Genomic DNA, 22,900 nt, shown 5'->3' with positions numbered 1-22,900 from the left:
TAAATCTCCACATACACACAAGTTACATGTTGAACTTGAAAACAAAATAGACGACCACTTTAATGAATCCTAAAAAACAAATAACATCAACACAATTCCAAGGCACCATATTCTCAACCTTAAACATCCACAAACACACAAAAGTCACAAGTTAAACTTCAAAACAAGATAACTAATCTCAACCCACCCCACACAACATTCTAACTTCATGATAAATCTCTACAAACACACAAAAGTCCCCCCCACAAATACACAAAAGTCACAAGTTGAACTCGATTACAAAGTGGACAACCACTTTAATGAATCTTACAAAACAAAAAAAATCAAACACATAAAAATTCTACAAACACTCGAAAATCCAATTATTTGGCTACTATAACTACAGGAGAGCCAACAATTCATTATCATAAAGCTAATAGTAAGGCATAACTATGTTGTCACCATAATTACAGGAAAGCAACAGATTAGCCAATTAGATATGAAGTAATCATACCTAATTCAATGGTTCTTCTCTATGTTGTCACCATAATTATCTGTCTTGCATGATCATTCTTCTTTTGTTTTTCAACATCTTCAAGTTCCTTAATCCTCGAATTAGATTGCTCAACATTGGCTTTTAGTTCCCTCACCAACCTATCATGCATGTCTTGAGTAGATGACGAACTCGATAAGTTGCTACCTCTTCTTGACTTAGGTTTAGGGCCCCAAATTAGGCCTTTTACATGACTGGGATGTCTACCTAAAACAATCTCACAAATTTTGTCCTCAGTTAGTGGTTGGAAACCTTCACAAATAGGAATGGTCCCTCTTTTTTAATACTAATGATTTTTTTATTATTGGAATTAATTTGGTGGAAGTCAAATAATAAACCTATGCAATGTCACATTTGATCTATCCTATAGTTTTAAATTTTTAAAACATTCAATTTCATTTTGTCAAATAAAAAAGAATTGCTAACAACTTTTTAGTTTAGATGTTTTATAAGGAAAAATAAAAAATAATCCTCAAATACTCAAATGAACAAACAAATTCTCAAATGCTCAAATGAAAAAACGAATCCTAACACAAGGATCATAAAAACATCATTTAAAAAAATCAAATAGGAAGAGAAGTTGAATCGATGAAGTCAACCGACAAATCGGACAAATGAAGGAGACAGACTGGTGGTGATGACAGACAAAATCAGTCGACTATAGACGATTTATGCAGTCGGCCAACAATCGTTGAGGACAGGCACGACAATGAGGAAGACAATAGAGATCAGGCGCGAGGACGAGAAGGAAGAAAACCCTAAATGTTGAAGTTGATTTGCAGATTTGGATTCTGAAATTTATAGGGTATCTTTCGACGGGCTATCCGATGTCGGGAGTGACAATCAACTTTCGATGGACTAATTAACTCGTTTGGGAGTTGTAACCAACTCTTGACATATACTATATGACGTTTGGAGTTAGCACAAACTTCTGAAGCACATTATATGGCGTGGAGAAACTGTCTCTCCCGAATCATAAGCTCCATATGGCTATTTTAAACGTCGAGAGACCTCTTTTCTTTGTAATGAGTATAACTCAAATAGAATAATGATTATATTATTAACCCCAAAATCAAACATTTTATTCTCTCATCTCAATATTATAAAAATATATAAAGATTAATAATAATAATAATAATAAGTGAATTTCAACACCTTAAAATTTTTGTTGTGAACTATGAAAAATTGCTTGTGAATTCACTTGACAGTAGAAGTAGTTTAGAGTGCAGATTATTCTAGTTTGAATTTATGGTTTATGTGTGTTAGGTTGTTGATTTGTTCAACATGGAGTCCTTTATGGATTTAGGGCTTAGGGTTTTTTGTTTCGTTTTGTTTTTGTTTTTGTTTTTGTTTTTGTTTTTGTTTTTATTTTTGTTTTTGTTTTTTTGTATTGTATTATACAAGTATAGTACCTTAAATATCATATTCTGTAAATAAAAATAAAAATATTTGTTTTACCAAAATTTTAAAATGGGTTAGATTTTAAATTTTGTTATTCTCTGTATATCTAGTCATATTTGGGATGTACTAATTCTGTTGAACATGCACAAAATAGTGAGACTAGACTAAAAATTCATATCATTAATTAAGTAAGAAATCTACTTATATTTTGACATGTAAAAAAAACCAATTTTCTAACCTTAAAATATTGCACAAAAACACATATCTAGGAGTGATATTTTCCTAAGTATAAATGATCACCGGCACAATGATGCACAAAACAAAAAATATTGTTAAATTAGATACATGATTAAAAAAATGATGGTAGGTTATCAAGAAGAAGTGTTGATCAAGTATGTTTTCCAAGAATAATCTTGCAACCCTTAAAATATTATGTGAATTTAATTAAAATGTATAAATCGTTTTATAAGATTCTTGGAAGGATTTATTATCTTATTCTCTCGTTCAATTTTATGAATGATTTTTTTCATGTATACCCAGTCTTCTTACGTTAAACTTTAATGAGAACCATGAAACAAGTTATATTGTAGGCTATATTTGGATTGACAAGAAAAAAATATCTTTTAAAAAGTCATTTTCATTTAAAGAATGTTTAAAATAAAATACTCTTGTACTGTTTGGTTACATTTTCTTAAAAGTGTTTGTATACGCAAAAGTTTGTTTAGTTTACTATAACTCAAATTGTTTCTATTAATATCAAATTACTATGAAAGAAGACTATTAAATACTATGAGGTTGATTACAGAACTAGTCCCAGGAGGTAATCGTCGTTAGATTAGATATACTAATTGTGTCAGTGATTAATGATGTAGTATATATTTATTAAATCTTGATGTTAATGAACTAAAATTTTAATTTTAAATAAAGTTTATCTCAGTTAGTAAATTATTATTATACAATTTAAATAAGATAAAATTATATTTATTTCAACTTGTGTTTCCATTATAAAATCCTGTATTCGTCACTGGTGATGGAAAATAATATTTGAACTTGTTATTATAGAGTCAAATAAATGGTCAAGTCCCAACGGAGCCCCCAAATATGGAGAGAGAAAATGGGGGAAGGGCATTAATGTAATAATGGAAAACAATGATGGCAAATAGTAAAGAAAGAATCTTTAAATAGCACTCCTAAATCAACCCCACTACCACTACTACTACTCGCCATTCCCTTTAACAGAAACAAATTCCCATTTTCCCTTTCCCTTTCCCTTTCCCTTTCCCTTTCTTCTTCACATTTCCCACATAAACAAATCTCAACGATCAAATGGGCAACTGTAATTGTTTATTCATCGACGAAAAACCCATCAGAATCATGAAACCCGACGGCAAAATCCTCGAATACAAATCCCCCACCAGAGTCTTCCAAGTCCTCTCCGATTTCTCCGGCCACGAAATCTCCGACGCCGTTCCGGTCACCCACCATCTCCACCGAACCGCCAAACTCCTCTCCGGCCACCTCTATTTTCTGATCCCCAAGCAAACGGAAGAGAAGAAGGCGAAAAAGGCGGTCCGGTTCGCGGAGCCGGAAAAGGAAAGCGGCGGCGGAGTGGTTAGAATAAAGGTGGTTATGACGAAGAAGGAGCTGGAGGAGATGGTTGAAAGAGGGGGGATTTCGGCGGAGGAAATGATTAGTAAGATAAAAAGTGGAAGTGGGGAAATTAGTTGCAGAGATTTGGAGGAAGAAGATGAGGAATCGGAGTTGCAGAGATGGAAGCCTGTTCTTCAAAGTATACCGGAAAGTGAAGTTGCTTGCTAGTGTTTACCCAACTTTTTCTTTTTTTTTCTCTTTAATTTTAGTTTAAGGAATAGATACAGAGTAAAAGTGTATTAACAAAATTTAAAGATTATGAGAAAATTAAGGATAAAGTCTTCGTCACATTAATTTACTTTTGCCCTTTTTCTTTTACTCTCTTTACTTGAACCGTGACTTATCCATTATATTGATTTTGGTTGAGTTTATCATCAATAAGAACCTCCTTCACGATCTTCAGTGTGGGTTCGGTTTTTTTATTTTTATTTTTTTGGATTTTAAAGCCAATAAAGTATCAAATCGAACCCATCAATTTCATTAAAAAAATATTAAACACATGTTCTATCAATGGATATGTTCCTATTCAATTTGATTTATTATTGGTTTAGTTCATTTCTGCATTTGTTTTGAATGTTTTCTTTTCTTTTTTCAAATAAATAGAAATTAGATAATTTTTTCTTTTTTAATATTTTTCTAAGTAAAAAACATGCATGTATCTTAGAGTTTATTTTTAAAGATATTATCATTTTTATTTTTTCGAAATACAAATCAAGAGAAGAGGTTCAATTTCATATCATGAAATAATATTATTTATGGTTTTCTTTATCTTCATATATTCTCGTAATTAGTTTATTGTTTATCTTTTATTTAAAAATAAAATAATAATAATAATAAATAGTGTCTAAGTTAACATTCACTTTATAAATTGTGAAAATATATTTTTAAGAATTATTCTCTATTAAAATTTATTGAAAAGTAGATAGACTAAATTTAAGATTCATTAAAAATATAGGAATTAAAATAAAACAATTGATAGTACAAATATTAGATTAAAATAGAAGTTTGAGGACTAAAAATGATATTTTAACTTTGAAAAATCTTAAATTTGTTCTACAAACTCAAATCCTTGAAATAAGGATGGTAAGGGTTGGATGTTTTTTATGACTACTAAATTTAATTTCAAGAATGAATCCATTTCATCACCTATTTAAGTTTAGATTTGAATGGAATAGAAATTTAATTTGACTAATTATTATTCTCAAATTTTAAAAAACAATCTTACTTTAGAATATAATATTATAATTATCGTTCATATGCATCAAAAGTGGTCCATTTATTTATATAAATGCTTAGCTATTTCTAAAGAATTTCAGTTTGATTTGTAACAATGTTATAATTGAAAATTTTACTGATTTATGAATGTTTTTGTGCATTTGCAATATATAAAAGTTTAATTATAATAATTTCATAAATTAAGAGGGTGATATATATATTATTTGCAGCTAGATAAAGTTGGCTGGGTTGTTGTCCATTAATATAATTATTAATAAAAATAATGATAACAATTTAATTAGGTTAAAAATCACTTATAGTCCCTAAATTTTCTTACAAATAAAGATTTGCTCCCTAAACTTTGGTTTATAATGATTTAATTCCTATACTTTAAATTTTGTAACAATTTAGTCCACGAATTTTACTATGTAATAATTTAATCTCTGTACTTTAAAATCTATAATAGTTTAGTCCATATTATAAAAATTAATGATAAGACTTAATAAGATATCATACATAAATTAACCGTTAAATTGATTAGAGACGCAATATTTATGAAAAATATAAAGTTCACATCATAAAATATAAAAAACTGACATTGAATTTTGATTAAATTTTTTACATGAGGTACTAAATTGTTATAATTTTGAAAATACAAAGATTAAATTGCTAAATACTAAAGTTCAGGAACATTATAAAATTCAAAATAGAGGGATTAAAGAGTCACAAATCAAAATTTAAAAACTAAATTGTTACTTAAAAAGAAGTTTAGAGGCCAAGAGGCCCTTAATCATCTGCATCATGTTGATGGAAATTTGTTTGGATATGGAAATCTCTCTCTCTCTTGCTTCTTGGTTATTTTAGTTAAATTATAAGTTTCATGCAGGAACTTTTGAGTGGTTTATAAATTATAACAACTTCATCTTTAAATTTTTGTAAAAATATTGTTTCTTTAGAGATTTTTTTTTATAATCAAAATATATGTCTAAACCAATTAAGTTTAATTCAAATTAACATAATTAAATAAAAAAAATTAGGTTTATCCTTTAAATTTTGATTATAATTTTATTTAACCTATGTCATTAACATCATTAATTGTATAAATAAAGGGTTGTACGATTAAAGGTTATTGCAACTCATTAATTTCTAATTTAAATACATCATCAAATATATGGAATAATTAAAATCAAGTCGGCATTACGAATCACCCTACCTCCATCTTACTAAAAAAATTATTGCAATTAAATTCTACCATTAACTAAGAAAGAATAAAATACCAATTATCATGTTACATGTGGTTAAATTCTTCATCCCACAATTATAGAAGAACAAAAGAAGAGTTTGATTGCTTAAAAAATTTGAAGATGATTTTTTAAATTAAAAGTTCAAAATTTTAGTGGTAAGAACTCCTAATTCACATATGGTTCTTGTAAAAATAAAATAAAATAAATACTTCAGAAGTGATTTACCATTCAAAAGTCAATATAGACCATACGAAGAATTTGAGGTTTAAATAATTAAAATATTGAAAATAAATATAATTATTCAACTTAAGAAATGTTAATAGTTGGACTTAGTTTGGGTCACTCTAGCTTTTCAAATAATTGTTATCAACTTTGTGAAAGACTTAAAATAATATTTGGTAAAATTAATTTTAAATTAAAAAAACTAGTTACACTGTTGGATAAATTAATAATAAATTTATGCAATTTAATTATATGAATCAAAATAGGCTTATTGTTTTAATTATTTTCACATTGATAATTAATTTATAATTTATTGTAATATATATAGATATATTTTTTTAAAATTATATATGATTTGAACTTCAACTTATTTTGTTTAATCTAATTTATTTGATAAAAGTTTAAGAAAAATAATTGACCCAAAAAATCGAATCAATTAAAATTTTAAAATACATGTGAAAAAAATATATTAACGTGGAAGAATACTATTATAATATATTTATTTAAATGGTTAAAAAATTAACAGATCTATTATTATAAGCTTTCAATTCTATTAGAATACTTAATAATTTGATTTAAAATTTTTCCAAAATCACTTCCTCGCTTGGTTGTAACAATTTCAACCCTTTTTTTCTTCTTTTACCAATTTTGTAAAGACGAAATCTAAAATAGATTATTTTGTGGATGTAAAACTATCAAGAGGTAAGATAAGGAGGAAGAGATGATTAATGAGTCATATTAGCATAATAAAACCTCTTTTCATGGGCATAATTATTGAAAAATATGGTGGTGTGATGCTTATTAACTCCATAATGGGCATGTGGGATTTGGTGCTTTTTTTTTCTTTTTTTTTCATTATCAAAATGGGCACCTAGTGTTTCAAATGGTTGATCAAGTCAATTAATTCATTTCTCCAACTAAATTATGGCACTCCAATTTCATAACTACAAATTTTCCTCTAAGGTAAAGGCCAAAATTTATGCGGAACTTCGTATCATGACAATTCCATAACAAAAAATTTCTTTAATTTTACCATACTATTTAGTTCCAATACTTTGAAACTTCGTCGATCTCTCTCACCAATATCACATCGATTAATTTGAATATAGCTCAAGTCCTACCTATTTAAAGAAGAAATTATATACTTAGAAATAAATACATAAACAGAAGACTAAAAACAAAATCATAACCCAATCAGTTTGAAGTTGATGAAACAAATTCATGAGTTTTGTACTATGGAGGTTCTCACATTGATGATCCACAACTCTGCCTGTTCATAAGACAAATTGATGAAGCCACTGCTGCTCCTTCTTCTATTTTGGGTTGGGGATGAGTTAAATCAAATTTATACTGTATTCTTGAAAGGAAAAAAGAGAAAATAAGATAATATTAGCATAGAAAACATTCTCCTCAAAGACTTTATCCCATGTTTCATGTTTTTATTAAACCCACTCTCAATAATTAAAGCGCAACAGTCTTCTAAAATTTAAGCACAAGACGTAGAAGAAAAAAATGTAGACTTTCATTCAGTGAGCCGCGGCATAAAAAAAGAAAGCAGGGTTGATGTGAGAATATGAAGGAAAAAAAAAAAAAAAGACAACTCAATTTTACATTTCCACTTAGTAAATTTGATTTTTTTTAATTAATAAAGGAAAAAGCCTAATTATTACTATTAAAACCCTAATTATTACTATTTTTAAAAATAATGAAAAAGTCCCCCGACTTAGACCTTTGAGACTTTAGAGCCTCACAAAAAGAGCACACCTTATTTTGTGAGCCTCACCTTTTCAAGATAAGATGCTAGACCTATGCCTTGCGTCTAGGCACACGCCCACATGTCACTTAGTTCTCCTGTCTGTCCATAATCAAATGATACATAGGTAACTACAAACATAGTGCATATGAGTAAGTCTAACCTGGTGGGTATGAAAATTGATAAAAGTGCACAGGATGAAGCCACTTAATTAGGGAAATGGATCAGACGTAAGTGACATAAGCACCTAAAATTTTATCAAGCAGCGATACAACAATTAAATCGTGCATCTATACGTTTATGACAATAAATAGACTCACCTCGATTTGCTATGTAATACAGCCTGATAAAACAGGAACATTTGATTGGTAATTTCATAGATGAACAGGAATAACAAGAACTGACATCAAAAGACCACCATGCTCAAGAGTCAATATGTAAGGTGGGCAAAATCCGATATGTAAAACTTATTTAAAAAATATAAATCAGATGTCTAGTTGTTTATGACAATAAAATGACCATAAAAAATCATCAAGGAGACTATCATTCTTCTGATGGTCTTTGACCCAAAACTGAAATGTCCTCGTACCGTTTCTGCAGCAAAAAGGGGTAAGACAATCAATATTAAAAGCTAAACCATCAGCCACAAACAATGCTCATAGTAAGATGTTTCCAGGTTGAAGTATTATCTCATACATTTGGCAACTACATTTGCAAAAATTATGTATGCCAATAAACACCTCCAATAACACGAAAGGGATAAGGAAGATTGAACACGGTGGAGAGGAAACAAAAACTAAACTGAAGGACAGACCATTGTTAGATATTCATTTTCTTTTAGTTTCTCATTTCCATTTCTTAAGAAACACACACACTTTCATATCTATGAGTGTCCATGCTAACTTGTATGAACCTTGACTATTTTCACTAGACAACTACTAGACGAATCTTGACTATTCTTACAACACAACCACACGACCCTACTACATATAGTTGCCTAGGTAATTCATGGTATATCAAATCTCAGATAGCAGGCCACCATAATTAAAATCATTCCCAAAAGGCATTTACTATTTACATTGGCCCTTATTAACCTAGATAAAAAACAAATATATTTAATAATGTTTCCCATTTCTCATTTCTATCCTTTTCAAAAACATTTCCAAATTCCTATTGATTTGGTTTCTCATTCTTGTTTCAAGATTTTGAAAGCATCAATGAAAATGTTATCTTTATACTTTTTGTACACATATTGCATAAACAATGTATTGGGGGGGGGGGGTGGGGGAGCCACAAAATTTCGATCATTTTAGTACAATCTAAGTAAAAATGAGAATAACAAACAAAAAATAGTTTACAAATTGGTCCAATTCAGAAAGCAACTTAATGTTCAATATGATATGTGAAATGAGGTAATGATGTTCGACTTCAGCTGCATAGAAGTTTCAATAACCACTATCTGACACTCTAATTAACAAATACAGAACCGGTGTCAAAATGAGAAATATAAATCTCAAACTAATGGGGCAAAAGAAAAAAACAAAACAATACAAAAATAAACAAACCACAGGATAGTTATGTCATACCCCAACATTGTTGTATTCCCAGAGTTTGTGAACACCATAATCCACAGCCTACAGCAGAAAAGCCAAAAGCAGTAAGAAGCTTATACTGATGCTCATAGTCTTCCACAACCCAGAAAACAAAAATAATTTAAATTGGAAAAATAACCAAAGGAACGCCAAATAATTTTGTAGCAAGTAACGGAATGCATATTCCAGCAAACAGTACAGAAGAATGGATGCAAAAACAGTTGACAACATTCTCAAACTCCAAAATGATGAAATACTTCACCCCTCAGATTTTAAGCGCTATCAGAAGAATAAATGAAAATTGTTTCATTGCATCGGGGGATAGGCAAGCTAACTGCTTAATCCAAAAGAAGACACTAAAACTCTATACAGTTCATTTGGGTCGGAACGTATTTACATGAAAATAAACGAGCATATCATTAGACATTCGAAGTTTCATGTTCAACTTTCAAGCCCATAGATCTCTTCACAGCCGCATAATTAATAAATGAATTACTTCCCTGGTCAAATCATCAAATTTGCGCTCCTTTTCAGCAATGGAGTAATCGATGCGAATTTTCATGATGAAGAAAACAATAACAAATCAATTCAATTCAGATTTCAACATTTCCAAATAGAACGGTTTCCTGCATCCCAATATCGCTAATTCCGATATACCAAATGACAAAGTAATACGGTCTATTGCCCACTAAAATTGTATTTTTCTTCTCAATTCTCTCTATCCCTCGGATAGCAGGTTGCTAAAGAAACCAAAAAGATGAATCCAGTTCACAATATAGAGATTTCAGATCCATACCCGCTCTCCAACAAAAGCGCCGGCGATAATGAAGGTGACATAAACGGAATTCCGACGCATAATAACTCTGTAAAGCCCTTCAAGGAGGCCTCCTCCACTCCTACGCGCTGCAGAATCCATGGTCGTCCTAATCTGAACTTCTTTCCTCCTGATCTGTGCGAGTTAGGGTTCGCAGAGCCACAGCGACGCTGTTGAAGTTGGGCAAAGTTCCTTTGGTTATTGGTTTATCGGTTCGAAATATCGAACCGGTCTAATTCGCTGCGGTTCGTACCAGTTAAAATTTATAAAATGGTTGACAAAAAATTAGTTTATGAACTTTATGCAAATATATAAATTATAATTACTCTAAATGTACGGAAAAAATAATTTATAAATTGATTAAATTATACGTGTTGGGGTTGATGTACTATCAGCTTGGTAGATGTTACTCTAAATATATGACCCGATGTTATAATTGTTGTAAAGTGCTACAAATATTATGATCCTAATCATAAATATGAAGACATGTGAGTGAGGGTATTCTATACAAAGGAGTTTGTATAATACCGGACCACGAAATGAATAGTCTCATTATATAACATCGTTTATAATAGAGACTTACTGACTTGAATCCTTAATGAGTTGTGAACTCCTGACTATGAGGGCGGTCCTTTGATTTGTATGAGTGAGAGTGGTCAGATCACCGACTCAATAAGCCTACTATTTTGCAGATTTGTCTGATTGGAGAACCGAGAATACAACTACACAAAATAGAATCCACTCCTTCCCCGATGTCGGGGTAAGTAGATAAATTACGCCCTTAAAGGCTGATTTTGGGGCTTGAACAATGTGGTGCTACACCATCTCCTGGCCCGAGAGGGGTTGGGTCATAGATGGACTATAAGTTATTGTTCATTAGAGGGATCGATGGTATTTAAGGAGTTAGATGTAACTACAGGTCAAAACAGTAATTTTGGCTTAGATATACCTACGAGTAATTTGTGAAAGACCATCACACTGTTAACTGGTTATATCCGTTAGAAATAGAAATATATTTGTAGTGCGAAGAGTGCAGCTGTCGGTCTTTAGTGGAGTACTCGACAGTTAAGCTACAGGTCCATGGGATCATGATCATAATATTTAAGTACCATTAGAGCTTTAAGCTACAGGTCCGTGAGATCCCCTTTGAAGCTCAATAGGGATTTAATGAGAATCAATTTTGGATTAATTTGAATTGTTCAAATTAATTGAGGGAATTAACTATATGTGATATAATTAAACTTAATTTAATTATACATGATATAATTATTATAATGTATTTGATACATTATAATATAAAGTTTATTTGAGAAGAAATAAATGTTTGAATATGATTCAAATATTAATTATATGATTGTAATTCATATAATTAAATTTATTATAAATGGAATTTATATTAAATACTATGCATTAATGAGAAAATTAAAACTATAGGTTATATTGTATTTGATACAATATTAAACTATAGGTTATGTGTTATATATGATATAATATATAGTTAATATATTTTTTAAATTAAAATTATTTTTTAAATTTTAATTTTATTTTTAAATTTAAAGGGAGAGAAATAACTTCCCTCCCCTTAATTCTCTCAATCGCACGTAGTGTGTAGGTGGTTATTAAGGGATCTTCTTCTACATATAAGGGTTTTTACAGAAGATAGTGTATGTGTGATCTTTTTGTAAAAAGAAATTCCCAAGAAAAAACTCTCTCGTCTCCTCTTAATTTCTCCCTCTCCAAAAAATTTAGGAACCCACAAAACTCCTTAATGATTATCATCCCAATATAGAATACAAGAGGTTCTTTTCCTGGTGGGGTCATCTTGGATTAAGGGTTTAGAGGTTGTGGCAGTACGTGACCAATTTTGGAGAGCAAGAAATTTGAAGAAGATCGAATCTTCAAGGGTAAGTTCAATCTAAATGTTAATTTCTTTTAGGCATGTTGTAAATTTATGTGATTATGCATATTCTGTATTCTGTAAAATTTGTATGATTCTATGAAAATAAAACTAGGACAATCTTAACGTTTCTACTCAGGGCTTTCACAGGTTCTTTTAATTGGTATCAGAGTGAGGGTTTTGTCCCTATTTCATTTCCCCATAATTGATTTACAGATTAATGGTGGGTGTACATTCTGTAAAATTATTTCATATGATGAATGTTTTCTGTATGGTTTATAATTATTGGATGTTTTTAGGATAGCCATATAAATTTATTGCCTTAATTTACATATTTGGTTTGTGAGGGCCCTTTGTTTTTGGGCATTATTGCAATCGAGTCTGTACACTTAAAGTTTTTTAGTCGTTCGTGATCATTCCAATGGAATTCTAGAGAAATTGAAGCCATTTCCAGAGGAAGATTGAAGGATTTTGTAACTGTACAGTGCCTACTTTTCACTAGCGTCACAACGTTGTGCCCTAGCATTGCAACGCTGCGAAAGGCGGGCAGACGAAAATTTTCATAGTATTGCAACGCTGCGAGACGAAATTTTTTTTTCAATTTGCACACGACTGATTGCTTTTCTAGCTCTTGGTCATCTGTTTCGGTTGGTTCGAGCAATTTAGGTCTGGTTCAGGTACTGGACCGTCCGGTTCAAGCGGTTCAAGGTCCAATTTACTTGTTTCGAACCGGTTGACTATTATTTTGTAATAGTGAGATGTTTTCCATATTAATTTAATTAACTATTTACGTGTCCAATCCCGGTCCAATAATTATATTTTTAATTATGCATTTGATATATTATTCTTATTTATTATTATATGTCATAATGTATGTCATATTTAGTAAAAATCCCACCATAAGTTATGCATAAATCATGCATAATTTATATTATAAATGTTATAATATATAGTTGCATGATTTTATTTTTATAGCATGCTCATGCATCATATAATATAAATGATATAGTATATGCATGCATGCATTAATATCATATCCATGCATCATTTATATTATAAGAGTTATAATGTGTAGCATGTATGTATAGATGGTTGTATGTTATTAATTATTTCATTATTTTATTATATAAATGTTATATAAGTTTAGTAATGAAATGGAATTGCATGATGCATGACACTACTTTAAATAATTTTATAATCGTTATAATTTTACTAAGTACGTCATAACATGCAATAAATGATTTTAATTTTTTTTAATTTCTTTTATAAAAGTTATAGTTAAATGAAGTTAGAAATTAAAATCAATAATTTAGAATTGCATGCAAACCTTAGGTTAAAATCATTTTTTAAAAATAGTTGTAAAATATGATTCACATAGACCTAAAATCATATTTCTAATAAGATTAGAAATTAAGTTTAATCTTTTAATCGGTTTAATAAGAATAAATTGGTTCTTAATTAAAAGATTAAATTTATAGCAAATATATCTATAAGGTAAAGGAACTCTATTTACAGAGAACCTTTGAGCGGAAGCGGATTGTACAAATTCCATTATGATTGAACGCATATATTTACAGTCATGCAGAACAGATTATGCATCAGAAACTAAATTACAACATACTTCTGAATTAAAAACAAAGTTTAGAGATTATACATTTGAAGAACTATTCTTCAAGTTAATCCCTCGAATGAATTCGTTCACGAATGCGTCAAACAACTCAAACACTCCTCGAACAAGCAACAAGCAACAAGAAAAATCTCGATCCTCGAACCAACCGGGACACTACCACTTAGTGACCTTAGTATTCTCGGTGTGAGAATTCAGGAGTGATGGGCTCTGCTAATTTTGGTAAGAGGAGAAGTTTGGAGATTGAAGGAAGAAGACGATCAAGTAGGGAACAATGCAGTCGTGTAGACGACGAAGCGCATAGACAATGTTACTCGATCGTTTAGTCTCTTAAGTAATTGTGTAGCAACTCGATTGTTAATTATTGTCTCTTCTAGAATAATAAAAACCAATTTGCATTTATCTCACTTTTGTCAATAACTACCCACTAAGGGTGGTTATAGAGAAAAATGGTTAATTATCAAATAATTAATAAATTATAAATAAATATGATAACTAACTTATTATATTATATTTATAACCTATAGTTTTAATATTGCATCATATAAAATATATAAATCATAGTTCGTTTTCTCTATTTTATGGCATTTAATATAAATCATATTTATATTAAATTTAATAACTATGAATCTCACTCATAGAAAATATATTTGAATCATATTCAAATATTTGTTCCTCTAATTAAACAATAATGTATCAAATACATTATATCATATATAATTAAATTCCCTCTTATTAATTTGAACATTTCAAATTAACCCAAAAACTGATTCTCAACTTAAATCCATTGAGCTATCAAAGGGACCTTATGGATCTGTAGCTTGAAGCTCCAACGGTATGTGAATAACTAATTAATTCTTTAATCACATTATCCACCATCTGTTAACTGTCGGGCACTCTCGCACTACAGATATATTTATGTGTCCATTGGATATAACCAATCAATAGTACGATGACTCTTCACAAATCGCTCGTAAGTACAGTTGAGCCAAATTACCATTTTGCCCTTGTAATTACATCTAACTCCTTAAGTACCACTGATCCCTCTAATGAACAATAGATCATACTCCCACTATGACTAAATCCCTCTCGAGCCAATAGAGGGTGTGGCGCCACATTGTTCAAGACCCAAAATTAGCCTTTAAGGGAGTAATTTATCAACTTACCTCTACTTCAGGAAATGAGTGAATTATTTCTTGTGTAGTTGAGTTCCTAGTTCCCTAATCAGATGAATCCCCAAATGGTAGGCTTGTTGAGTCAGCGATCTGGCCATTCTTACCCATGCAAATCAAAGGACTGCCTTCATAGGCAGAAGTTCACAATTCATTCAGGATTAAGGTCATGTTACCTATGGTTATCCTAGTGAAATGAAAGTCTCAATTATGAACGGCGTTATATAACGAGACTAAACATTTTGTGGTCCGGTCTTATACAAACTCTTTTGTATAGAATATCCCCCCTCGCATGTCTAATACATGAATGATCAGGATTAGATCATTTGTAGCACTCTACAACATTTGTAACACCTACAACCATACTCGTAGTGTCACCAGGATAAGGTACCTAGCCGTATCCAAATACTATAGACCATTTAGGGTATCATTTTAAACATGATGCACTTGTGTGTCTCTACATACATGTTTAAGTTACAACGATAACCATGGATCTTAGTTTATTAGTTTGTGGTTAATGCAACTAAAATATCATATATTTCATAGATAGAAGTGAATAAAATATCATATATAAATCACAGAATATTTGTTCATACAAGAGTTTACAAACTATAGGAGCCTCTGAGATAGGGCATCAATCCCCAGGATCAGGACCTTTTGTCTAAGGCTAGTTCTGTCTAGGTTGGGGTATTTAAGTTGACGGAAACGTAACACCCCTATCTGGGATGAATTAGATAGATTTTCTATAAGCATGCAATGGTTAATTAAGGTTTATTAAAGTTATTTAATAAACATTAATCAAAGTTGTTTAACCATTCAGAATAAGTGTTACTTTTAGGAAAATTTAAACAATCACTTAGTAAAAATCAGTAGTCGAATTTTTATAAGTTAAATAACCCTACGTAAAACACTCAGTAAAGGAAAATGAGGTATATGATACTTCATTTTACCTTTTCACATTTCTCTCTAAAAGTTCACACCGTGAGATCTATACTAGGCATCGAGGCACCTTTGCTTGTGTCCTCTACAATTGGTGTTTATATAGGTCAATATCAAGGTGAATGGAGAGAGTGTTTATAGTAAGTGGGAGCGGAACGTGTATCAACACATCCCACGGTCTTTCTCATTAGTTTGTAGTACAGTTTCATGCTTGGCCTCGAGGCAGCTTTGTTTGTGTCCTCTTACAGATGACATTTGCATGATTCTTTATTTCAAACTCCAAAAATGGATAGGGTTACTTTAGTTTTTGCCCCAATCAGTTTTTCCCTATGGTTGGCTTATTAAAGCGGAACTCTAGAATCTAAAATGAGGGGTTACACTTACAAGAAAATGTTAAGCAAGCTTAATTTCTGGACTGAATAATGGTGATTGATAGTTACATTAACAAGGAGTTGTTCTGTCTATTGGTTGAAATAGTCTCATTTCAGTGAAGGGACACCTGATCACCCTACAGTGGTTTTTGTCCTGTTTCACTTGAAACATTATTGCAAAATAGATGTCACTTAGAGTACATTAGGTTATTTTGCTAAATTTGATTAGTTTTTGCAAATGGGTTAATGCATAGAGTACTAATAAAAACAAATTATATGGTTTCAACAAATTACATTATGAATTTTGCGACTTTGAATTTACTCGTTCTCGACAAATTTACCGGTGAAAATTATACATGGAAAAATACAGTCAAAACAATATTAATCATCTACCTTCATTTTGTCCTTATGGAGAATTGTCCTCATATTCCTGCTCAAAATGCTACTCAAAATGTTCGGGAGGCATATGACCGCTGGATAAGGGCAAATGAAAAGGCCCGAGCATATATCTTAGCAAGCAATCCTGAAGTCTTAGCCAAGAAGCATGAGCCCATGCTCACTGCTTGTGAGATCATGGAGGCCCTACAGAGGATGTTCGGACAACCATCTGCACAGCTCAGGCATGACACTCTTAAAAACATCTTCAATGTTGGTATGCAAGAAGAGGCATCTGTTAGAGAACATATTCTTAACATGATGGTCCACTTCAACGTGGCAGAGATGAATAGGTCGGTCATTGATGAAGTCAGTCAGGCATCTGTAACAATGTTGTTACGAATAGAATTGACTACAACTTGACCATTTTGTTCAATGAGCTACAGACATTTCAATCCTTAATGAAATCCAAGGAACAAAAGGGTGAGGTAAATGTTGCTTCATCCTCCAAGAAATTCTATAGAGGTTCGACCTCTGGGACTAAGTCTGTACCTTCTTCTTCTGGCATCAAAAAGTGGAAGAAGAAGAAAGGTGGAAAGGGGAAAGCTAACCACCAGTTGTTGCCCAGAAGGGTAAAAAGGCCAAGGCTGCAAAGGGAATCTGCTTCATTGCAACCATGAGGGACACTGGAAAAGGAATTGTCCCAAATACTTGACAAAAAAGAAGAAGACCAAGCAAGGTAAATATGATTTATTTGTTTCGAAAATTTATTTAGTGGAGAATGATGATTCAGCCTGGATAATAGATTCAGGATCATTAACCATGTTTGTTCTTCATTTCAGGAAATTAGTTCCTAGCGGCAACTGGAAGCTGGGAAGATGACGATACATGTTGGAACTACGCATGTCGTCTCAGCCATAACAATGAGGGGACTTCGACTTTGTTTATAGAAATCATATATTATATTAGATAACGTATATGTGGTTCCAAACTTGAAAACAAACCTTATTTCTGTAAAGTGCTTATTATAACAAAAATACTCTATTTCATTTGAAGTAAATAAAGTGTTTGTTTATAAAAATGGTGTATATATTTGTTTTGCAAACCTCAAAGATGATCTTTATGTGCTAAGACTGTTAGCAATAAAGCTCTCCTGAACACTGAAATATTTAAAACTATGGTAACTCAAAATAAAAAACTGAAAATTTCTCCTAAAGAAAATGCCCATCTTTGACACTTAAGGTTAGGTCACATCAATCTCAATAGGATCGAGAAATTGTTTAAGAATGAACTTCTAAATGAGTTAGAAGAAATTCTTTATCTGTGTGTAAGTCATGCCTTGAAGGCAAAATGACTAAAAGATCTTTTACTGGAAAAAGTCATAAGGCCAAAGAACCCTTAGAGCTTGTACATTCAAACCTCTGTGCTTCAATGAATGTTAAGACAAGAGGAGGGTTTGAATATTTTATTACTTTTATCGATGATTATTCAAGATATGGGTATGTTTATTTAATGCAACATAAATTTGAATCCTTTGAAAATTTCAAATAGTTTAAGGTTGAGGTTGAAAATACATTAAATAAAACGATTAAAACATTTCAATCTGATCGAGGTGGAGAGTTTTTTGATCTTACATTCCAGAACTATTTGATAGAACATGGAATAGTATCCTAACTTCCAGCATTGGTACACCTCAGCAGAATGGTATATCAGAAAAGAGAAATTGAACACTGTTAAACATATTTCGGTTTATGATGAGTTATACTTCCTTACCTTACTCATTTTGTGGTTATACAGTACAAAATGCAACTAATATTTTGAATTGTGTTCCATTCAAGAGTGTTATGAGAACACCTTTAGAATTGTGGAATAGTCGTAAAGGTGTCATTTTAAGATCTGGGGTTGACTAGCATATGTGCTAGAGGAAAATCCTAAGAAACTGGAACCTCGTTCAAAATTGTGCCTATTTGTAGGTTACCCTAAAGGAACGAAAGGTGTTTACTTCTACAATTCTAAATAAAATAAATTGTTTGTGTCGAAAAATGCTACATTTTTAGAAGAGGACCACATAAAGGAGCATAAGCCTTGTAGTAAGATTGTGTTGAATGAACTTTCCAAGAAAACTACCGAACTTTCAACAAGAGTTGTTGAAGTTGGTTCACCTAGTAGGTCAAATCCACCTCAAATATTGAGGAAACCTCGATGTAGTAGGTGTTGGAATACAGAAACATGCAACGGAAGAAAACAGGATCATTAAGCATTCCAATTCCTTAATTTTAACATCAAAATAAGTATGTTCATAGAGAATTAAGAGGGTTTCATCACGTACCTTTGAAGATCCTCTTCTTCAACGAAATACAGTTGCAATCTTCTCCAATTCTTCCTATGGACCACCACTAGAGCTTCCTTACTATTCTCTAGGAGCCTTAGATTGAGTTATGGGACTCAAAAGAAACTTGAACTTAGGGAATTGGAGGAGAGATTTTCTTGTTTTTCAACTTGTTGAAGAACAACTTCTTCAACCTTCAAAACTCAGCAATTCAGCAATTGCATCAACTTTTCCACTCAATCCAGAGTGGTTTTATTACACGACTCTCATGAAAAATTGATCATTTCGAGTGTTTCCATCTATCCCTTGAATTTGATGGTAGAATTGTGTGTAAGAAGGTGACTAACCTTCTTGCTTGAAAGTGGGAAAATCCCACATTGGGATTTTTCTCTATTTTCAATTCCCCCTCCCCCCTTTTGCATAAGATCGAACCTTAAGTCTTCAACTATCTACCCGATCTTACCCCTAAAATGGGTAGCTTATTGAGTCGGCGTTGTTGAGCCAACCCTCACCCACTCAAATCTAAGGATAATCCTAAATAAACAGAAGTTCATAGTTAGCACAGGATTAAGGTCGAGTTACCTAGGTCATCTTTTTTAAATATTCAGTCTTAAATAGTAAACAGCGTTATAAAGCAAGAGTGACTTATTTCTTGGTCCGATCTTATGCAAACTCATTGCATAGGACGCCCTCACTCCTCATGTCACCACATGAACGAATCAGGATCACTTTGTTTATAGCACTTTACAACTCTTTGTAACAATTACAGTGGGTCACATCCGATAGGTTACCATAATAAGACACCCAACTTTATTCATATCTATAGATTATTTTAACTATTTATCGAACTTGATCCATAGTCTTCACATAAAGTTCAAGTACTCATATAATAGTCATGGATCTTTTAATTGGATTTATTTCTAAAACGAAATAAGCAATTCATATATTCAATAATAACTTTATTGATTTACAAAATGAGTTTATTATTTACAAACCACGAGTTTAGGACATAAAATCCAACCGTAGGAGGGTTGCAAACCTGCCTGTTCGTTATATGGGTTTAGCAGAAATCCTAGCTATGGTAGCTGACGGAGATGTTGAAGATCCATTGTCTTACAAGTGGGCAATGTAGGATGTTAACAAAGATGACTGGACCAAAACTATGGGTCTCGAAATGGAGTCGATGTACTTCAATTCTGTTTGGGATCTTGTAGATCAACCTGATGGTGTTAAACCTATAGGTTGCAAGTGGATCTACAAGAGAAAATGGGATGTTGATAGGAAGGTGCAAACCATCAAAGCTAGACTTATTGCAAAGGGTTATACCCAAGTTGAGGGAGTCGATTATGATGACATTTTCTCACCTATTGCCATGTTGAAGTCTATCCGAATCCTTCTGTCCATTGCGTCATATTATGACTATGATATTTGGTAAATGTACGTGAAAACTGCTTTTCTGAATGACAATTTTGAGGAGACCATTTATATGGAGCAGCTTGAGGGATCCATAACCCAAGGTAAAAAACACAAGGTTTGCAAGCTTCTTGATCTTGGAATATAAGATTTGATACTACGATCAAATCTTATGGCTTTGATCAAAATGTTGTGAGTTTTGTGTTTTCAAAAGAATCATCAATAGTTCAGTAGCTTTTCTAGTATTGTATGTAGACGATATCCTACTCATTGGGAATGATGTAGGTCTACTGATTGAAATTAATAATGGGCTAGCGACTTAATTCCAAATGAAAGATTTGAAAGAGGCGCAGTTTGTTCTGGGTATTCAGATATTTAAAGATTGAAAGAACAAAATGCTAGCCCTATCTTAAGCATCATATATTGAAGATGCTTGTCAAATTTTCGATGTAGGACTCCAAGAGAGGTTTACTTTCTTTCAGGCATAGAGTTATATTGTCTATGGAATAGTGTCCTAAGACACCTCAAGAGGTTGAGGAAATGAGACAGATCCCTTATGCATCGGTTGTTGGCAGCCTGATGTATGCGATGTTATTTACTAAACCTGACATCTGCTATACAGTAGGGATAGCAGTAGATATCAGTCTAATCCCGGATTTGATCACTGGATCGCCATTAAGAACATCCTCAAGTATCTATGGAGAATAAGGGACTACATGCTCGTGTATGGTTCTAAGAATTTGATCCTTATAGGATACATTGATTCTCAAGACTGATAAGGATTCTACGAAATTCACTTTAAGATCAGTGTTCACTCTTGGCGAAGGAACAATAATCTGGAAAAGCTAAACAGGGGCGCATTGGTGACTCCACCATGAAGGCTGAGTACATAGCGGCTTGTGAAGTTACTAAGGAAGCTATGTGGCTCAGGAAATTTGAAACTAATCTGGAAGTGGTTCGAGACATGTTAAAACCCATCATCCTTTATTGTGATAATAGTGGTGTTGTGGCTAATTCCTGAGAGCCTCGGAGTCACAAGCGCGAAAAGCACATTGAGCGGAAGTATCATCTCATTGGACAGATTGTGCATCGAAAGGACGTGGTCGTCACGTAGATTGCTTCTGAGTATAATTTTGCTGATCCATTTACAAAAGCCTTCACGATTAAGGTGTTTGAGGGTCACCAATAGAGTATGGGTCGACAGGACAGGCCACATTTAGACTAGGGTAAGTGGGAGATTTTGTACTAGGCGCGTGTTATGTCCTAGTTGTTACTTTGTGTACTTGTATAATAGTATGACTTTTATATTGTACACTCCACTAGCTTTAGGTCAAGCGGGAGATTATTGGGGTTGATGACCTAAATCTCGTAGGGTTCTGTAGTTTGTAATTGTATTGTACAAACATTTTATTTATTTAATAAAATATGAGATATTTTATTTGACATTTAGTAGCATTAAACTCACAAACCAATAAACTAACACTCAAGATTATCATCTGTAGCTTAAACATGTATGTAAAGACATATAGGTAGATCATGTTTAAGTTATAACCTAAATGGTTTGTAGTAGATGAATAAGCTGGATACCTTATCCTAGTGACACTACAAATACGACCCGCTTTGTAGATGTTACAATTGTTGTAAAGCGCTACATATAATATGATCCTGATCATTCATGTGGAGACATGTGAGCGGGGGTATTCTATACAAAGGAGTTTGTATAAGATCAAACCACGAAATGACTAGTCTCATTATATAACATCGTTCATAATAGAGGTTTACATTTCACTAGGATGACCATAGGTGAAATGATCTTAATCTTGAGTGAGTTGTGAACTCTTGCCTATAAGGGCGGTCTTTTAATTTGTATGAGTTAGTGTGGCTAGATTGTCGACTTCATAAGCCTACCATTTTGGGGATTCGTCTAATTAAGGATCTGGAAATACAGCTATACAAAAAGAAATTCACCCCTTTCCCGACGTCGGGGTAAGTAGATTAATTGCTCCTTTAAGGGCTGATTCCGAGGCTTGAACAATGTGGCACCACACCCTCTCCTGGTCCAAGAGGGGTTTGGTCATAGTTGGACTATGACTTATTATTCATTAAAGGGATTAGTGGTACTTAAGGAGTTTGATGTAACTACTGAGTAAAATGGTAATTTTGGTCTTAGCTGTACTTATGAACAATTTGTGAAGAGTCATCGCACTGTTGACTAGTTATTTTCAATGGACACATAAATATATCTATAGTGCGAAGAGTGCTGCTACCGATTTTTAGTGGAGTGCCCGACAGTTAATGGATGTTGAATAATTTAATTAAAGCAATTTAATTAATTATTCAAGTACATCGGAGCT

The 22,900-nt window shown here is 32.2% G+C and overlaps 2 protein-coding genes and 1 long non-coding RNA gene across 3 annotated transcripts; 1 reads left to right on the top strand and 2 right to left on the bottom strand.

Annotated features, from left to right (window-relative positions):
- Positions 1 to 3,142: 3,142 nt before the first annotated feature.
- LOC120074056 (uncharacterized) lies at positions 3,143 to 3,877 on the top strand. The gene has a single exon (XM_039027043.2). It carries the CDS (start codon positions 3,260 to 3,262, stop codon positions 3,749 to 3,751), a length of 492 nt encoding a protein of 163 aa, XP_038882971.1. The 5' UTR covers positions 3,143 to 3,259; the 3' UTR covers positions 3,752 to 3,877.
- Positions 3,878 to 7,267: 3,390 nt separating this feature from the next.
- LOC150037279 (uncharacterized) lies at positions 7,268 to 8,187 on the bottom strand. Its single transcript, XR_016528390.1, has 3 exons — positions 8,048 to 8,187; positions 7,514 to 7,621; positions 7,268 to 7,385 (listed from the first exon to the last, which is right to left on the bottom strand). It is a non-coding gene; the product is annotated as an uncharacterized LOC150037279 (long non-coding RNA).
- Positions 8,188 to 8,364: 177 nt separating this feature from the next.
- LOC120072657 (cytochrome b-c1 complex subunit 9-like) lies at positions 8,365 to 10,702 on the bottom strand. Its single transcript, XM_039025092.2, has 3 exons — positions 10,406 to 10,702; positions 9,604 to 9,651; positions 8,365 to 8,611 (listed from the first exon to the last, which is right to left on the bottom strand). The coding sequence occupies exons 1-3, from the start codon at positions 10,523 to 10,525 to the stop codon at positions 8,561 to 8,563; spliced, it is 219 nt and encodes a 72-aa protein (XP_038881020.1). The 5' UTR covers positions 10,526 to 10,702; the 3' UTR covers positions 8,365 to 8,560.
- Positions 10,703 to 22,900: the final 12,198 nt, after the last annotated feature.

Source organism: Benincasa hispida, chromosome 3 (genome assembly GCF_027475165.1).
Source record: "Benincasa hispida cultivar pf3 chromosome 3, pf3_genome.v1.1, whole genome shotgun sequence".
NCBI lineage: Eukaryota > Viridiplantae > Streptophyta > Magnoliopsida > Cucurbitales > Cucurbitaceae > Benincasa > Benincasa hispida.
The sequence above is the reverse complement of the archived record's forward strand: the minus strand, read 5'-3'. Positions and strand labels throughout refer to the sequence as shown.

What these genes read in the sequence shown, in the direction of transcription:
- LOC120074056 (XM_039027043.2), top strand. Translation starts at nt 3,260, where the DNA reads ATGGGCAACTGTAATTGTTTATTCATCGACGAAAAACCCATCAGAATC.
- LOC120072657 (XM_039025092.2), bottom strand. Translation starts at nt 10,525, where the DNA reads ATGGATTCTGCAGCGCGTAGGAGTGGAGGAGGCCTCCTTGAAGGGCTT. An exon ending in GCGCTTTTGTTGGAGAGCGG is followed by an intron (nt 9,652 to 10,405) that starts GTATGGATCTGA and finishes TTTCTGCTGTAG; the next exon opens with GCTGTGGATTATGGTGTTCA. An exon ending in GGGAATACAACAATGTTGGG is followed by an intron (nt 8,612 to 9,603) that starts GTATGACATAAC and finishes TTTTTGCTGCAG; the next exon opens with AAACGGTACGAGGACATTTC.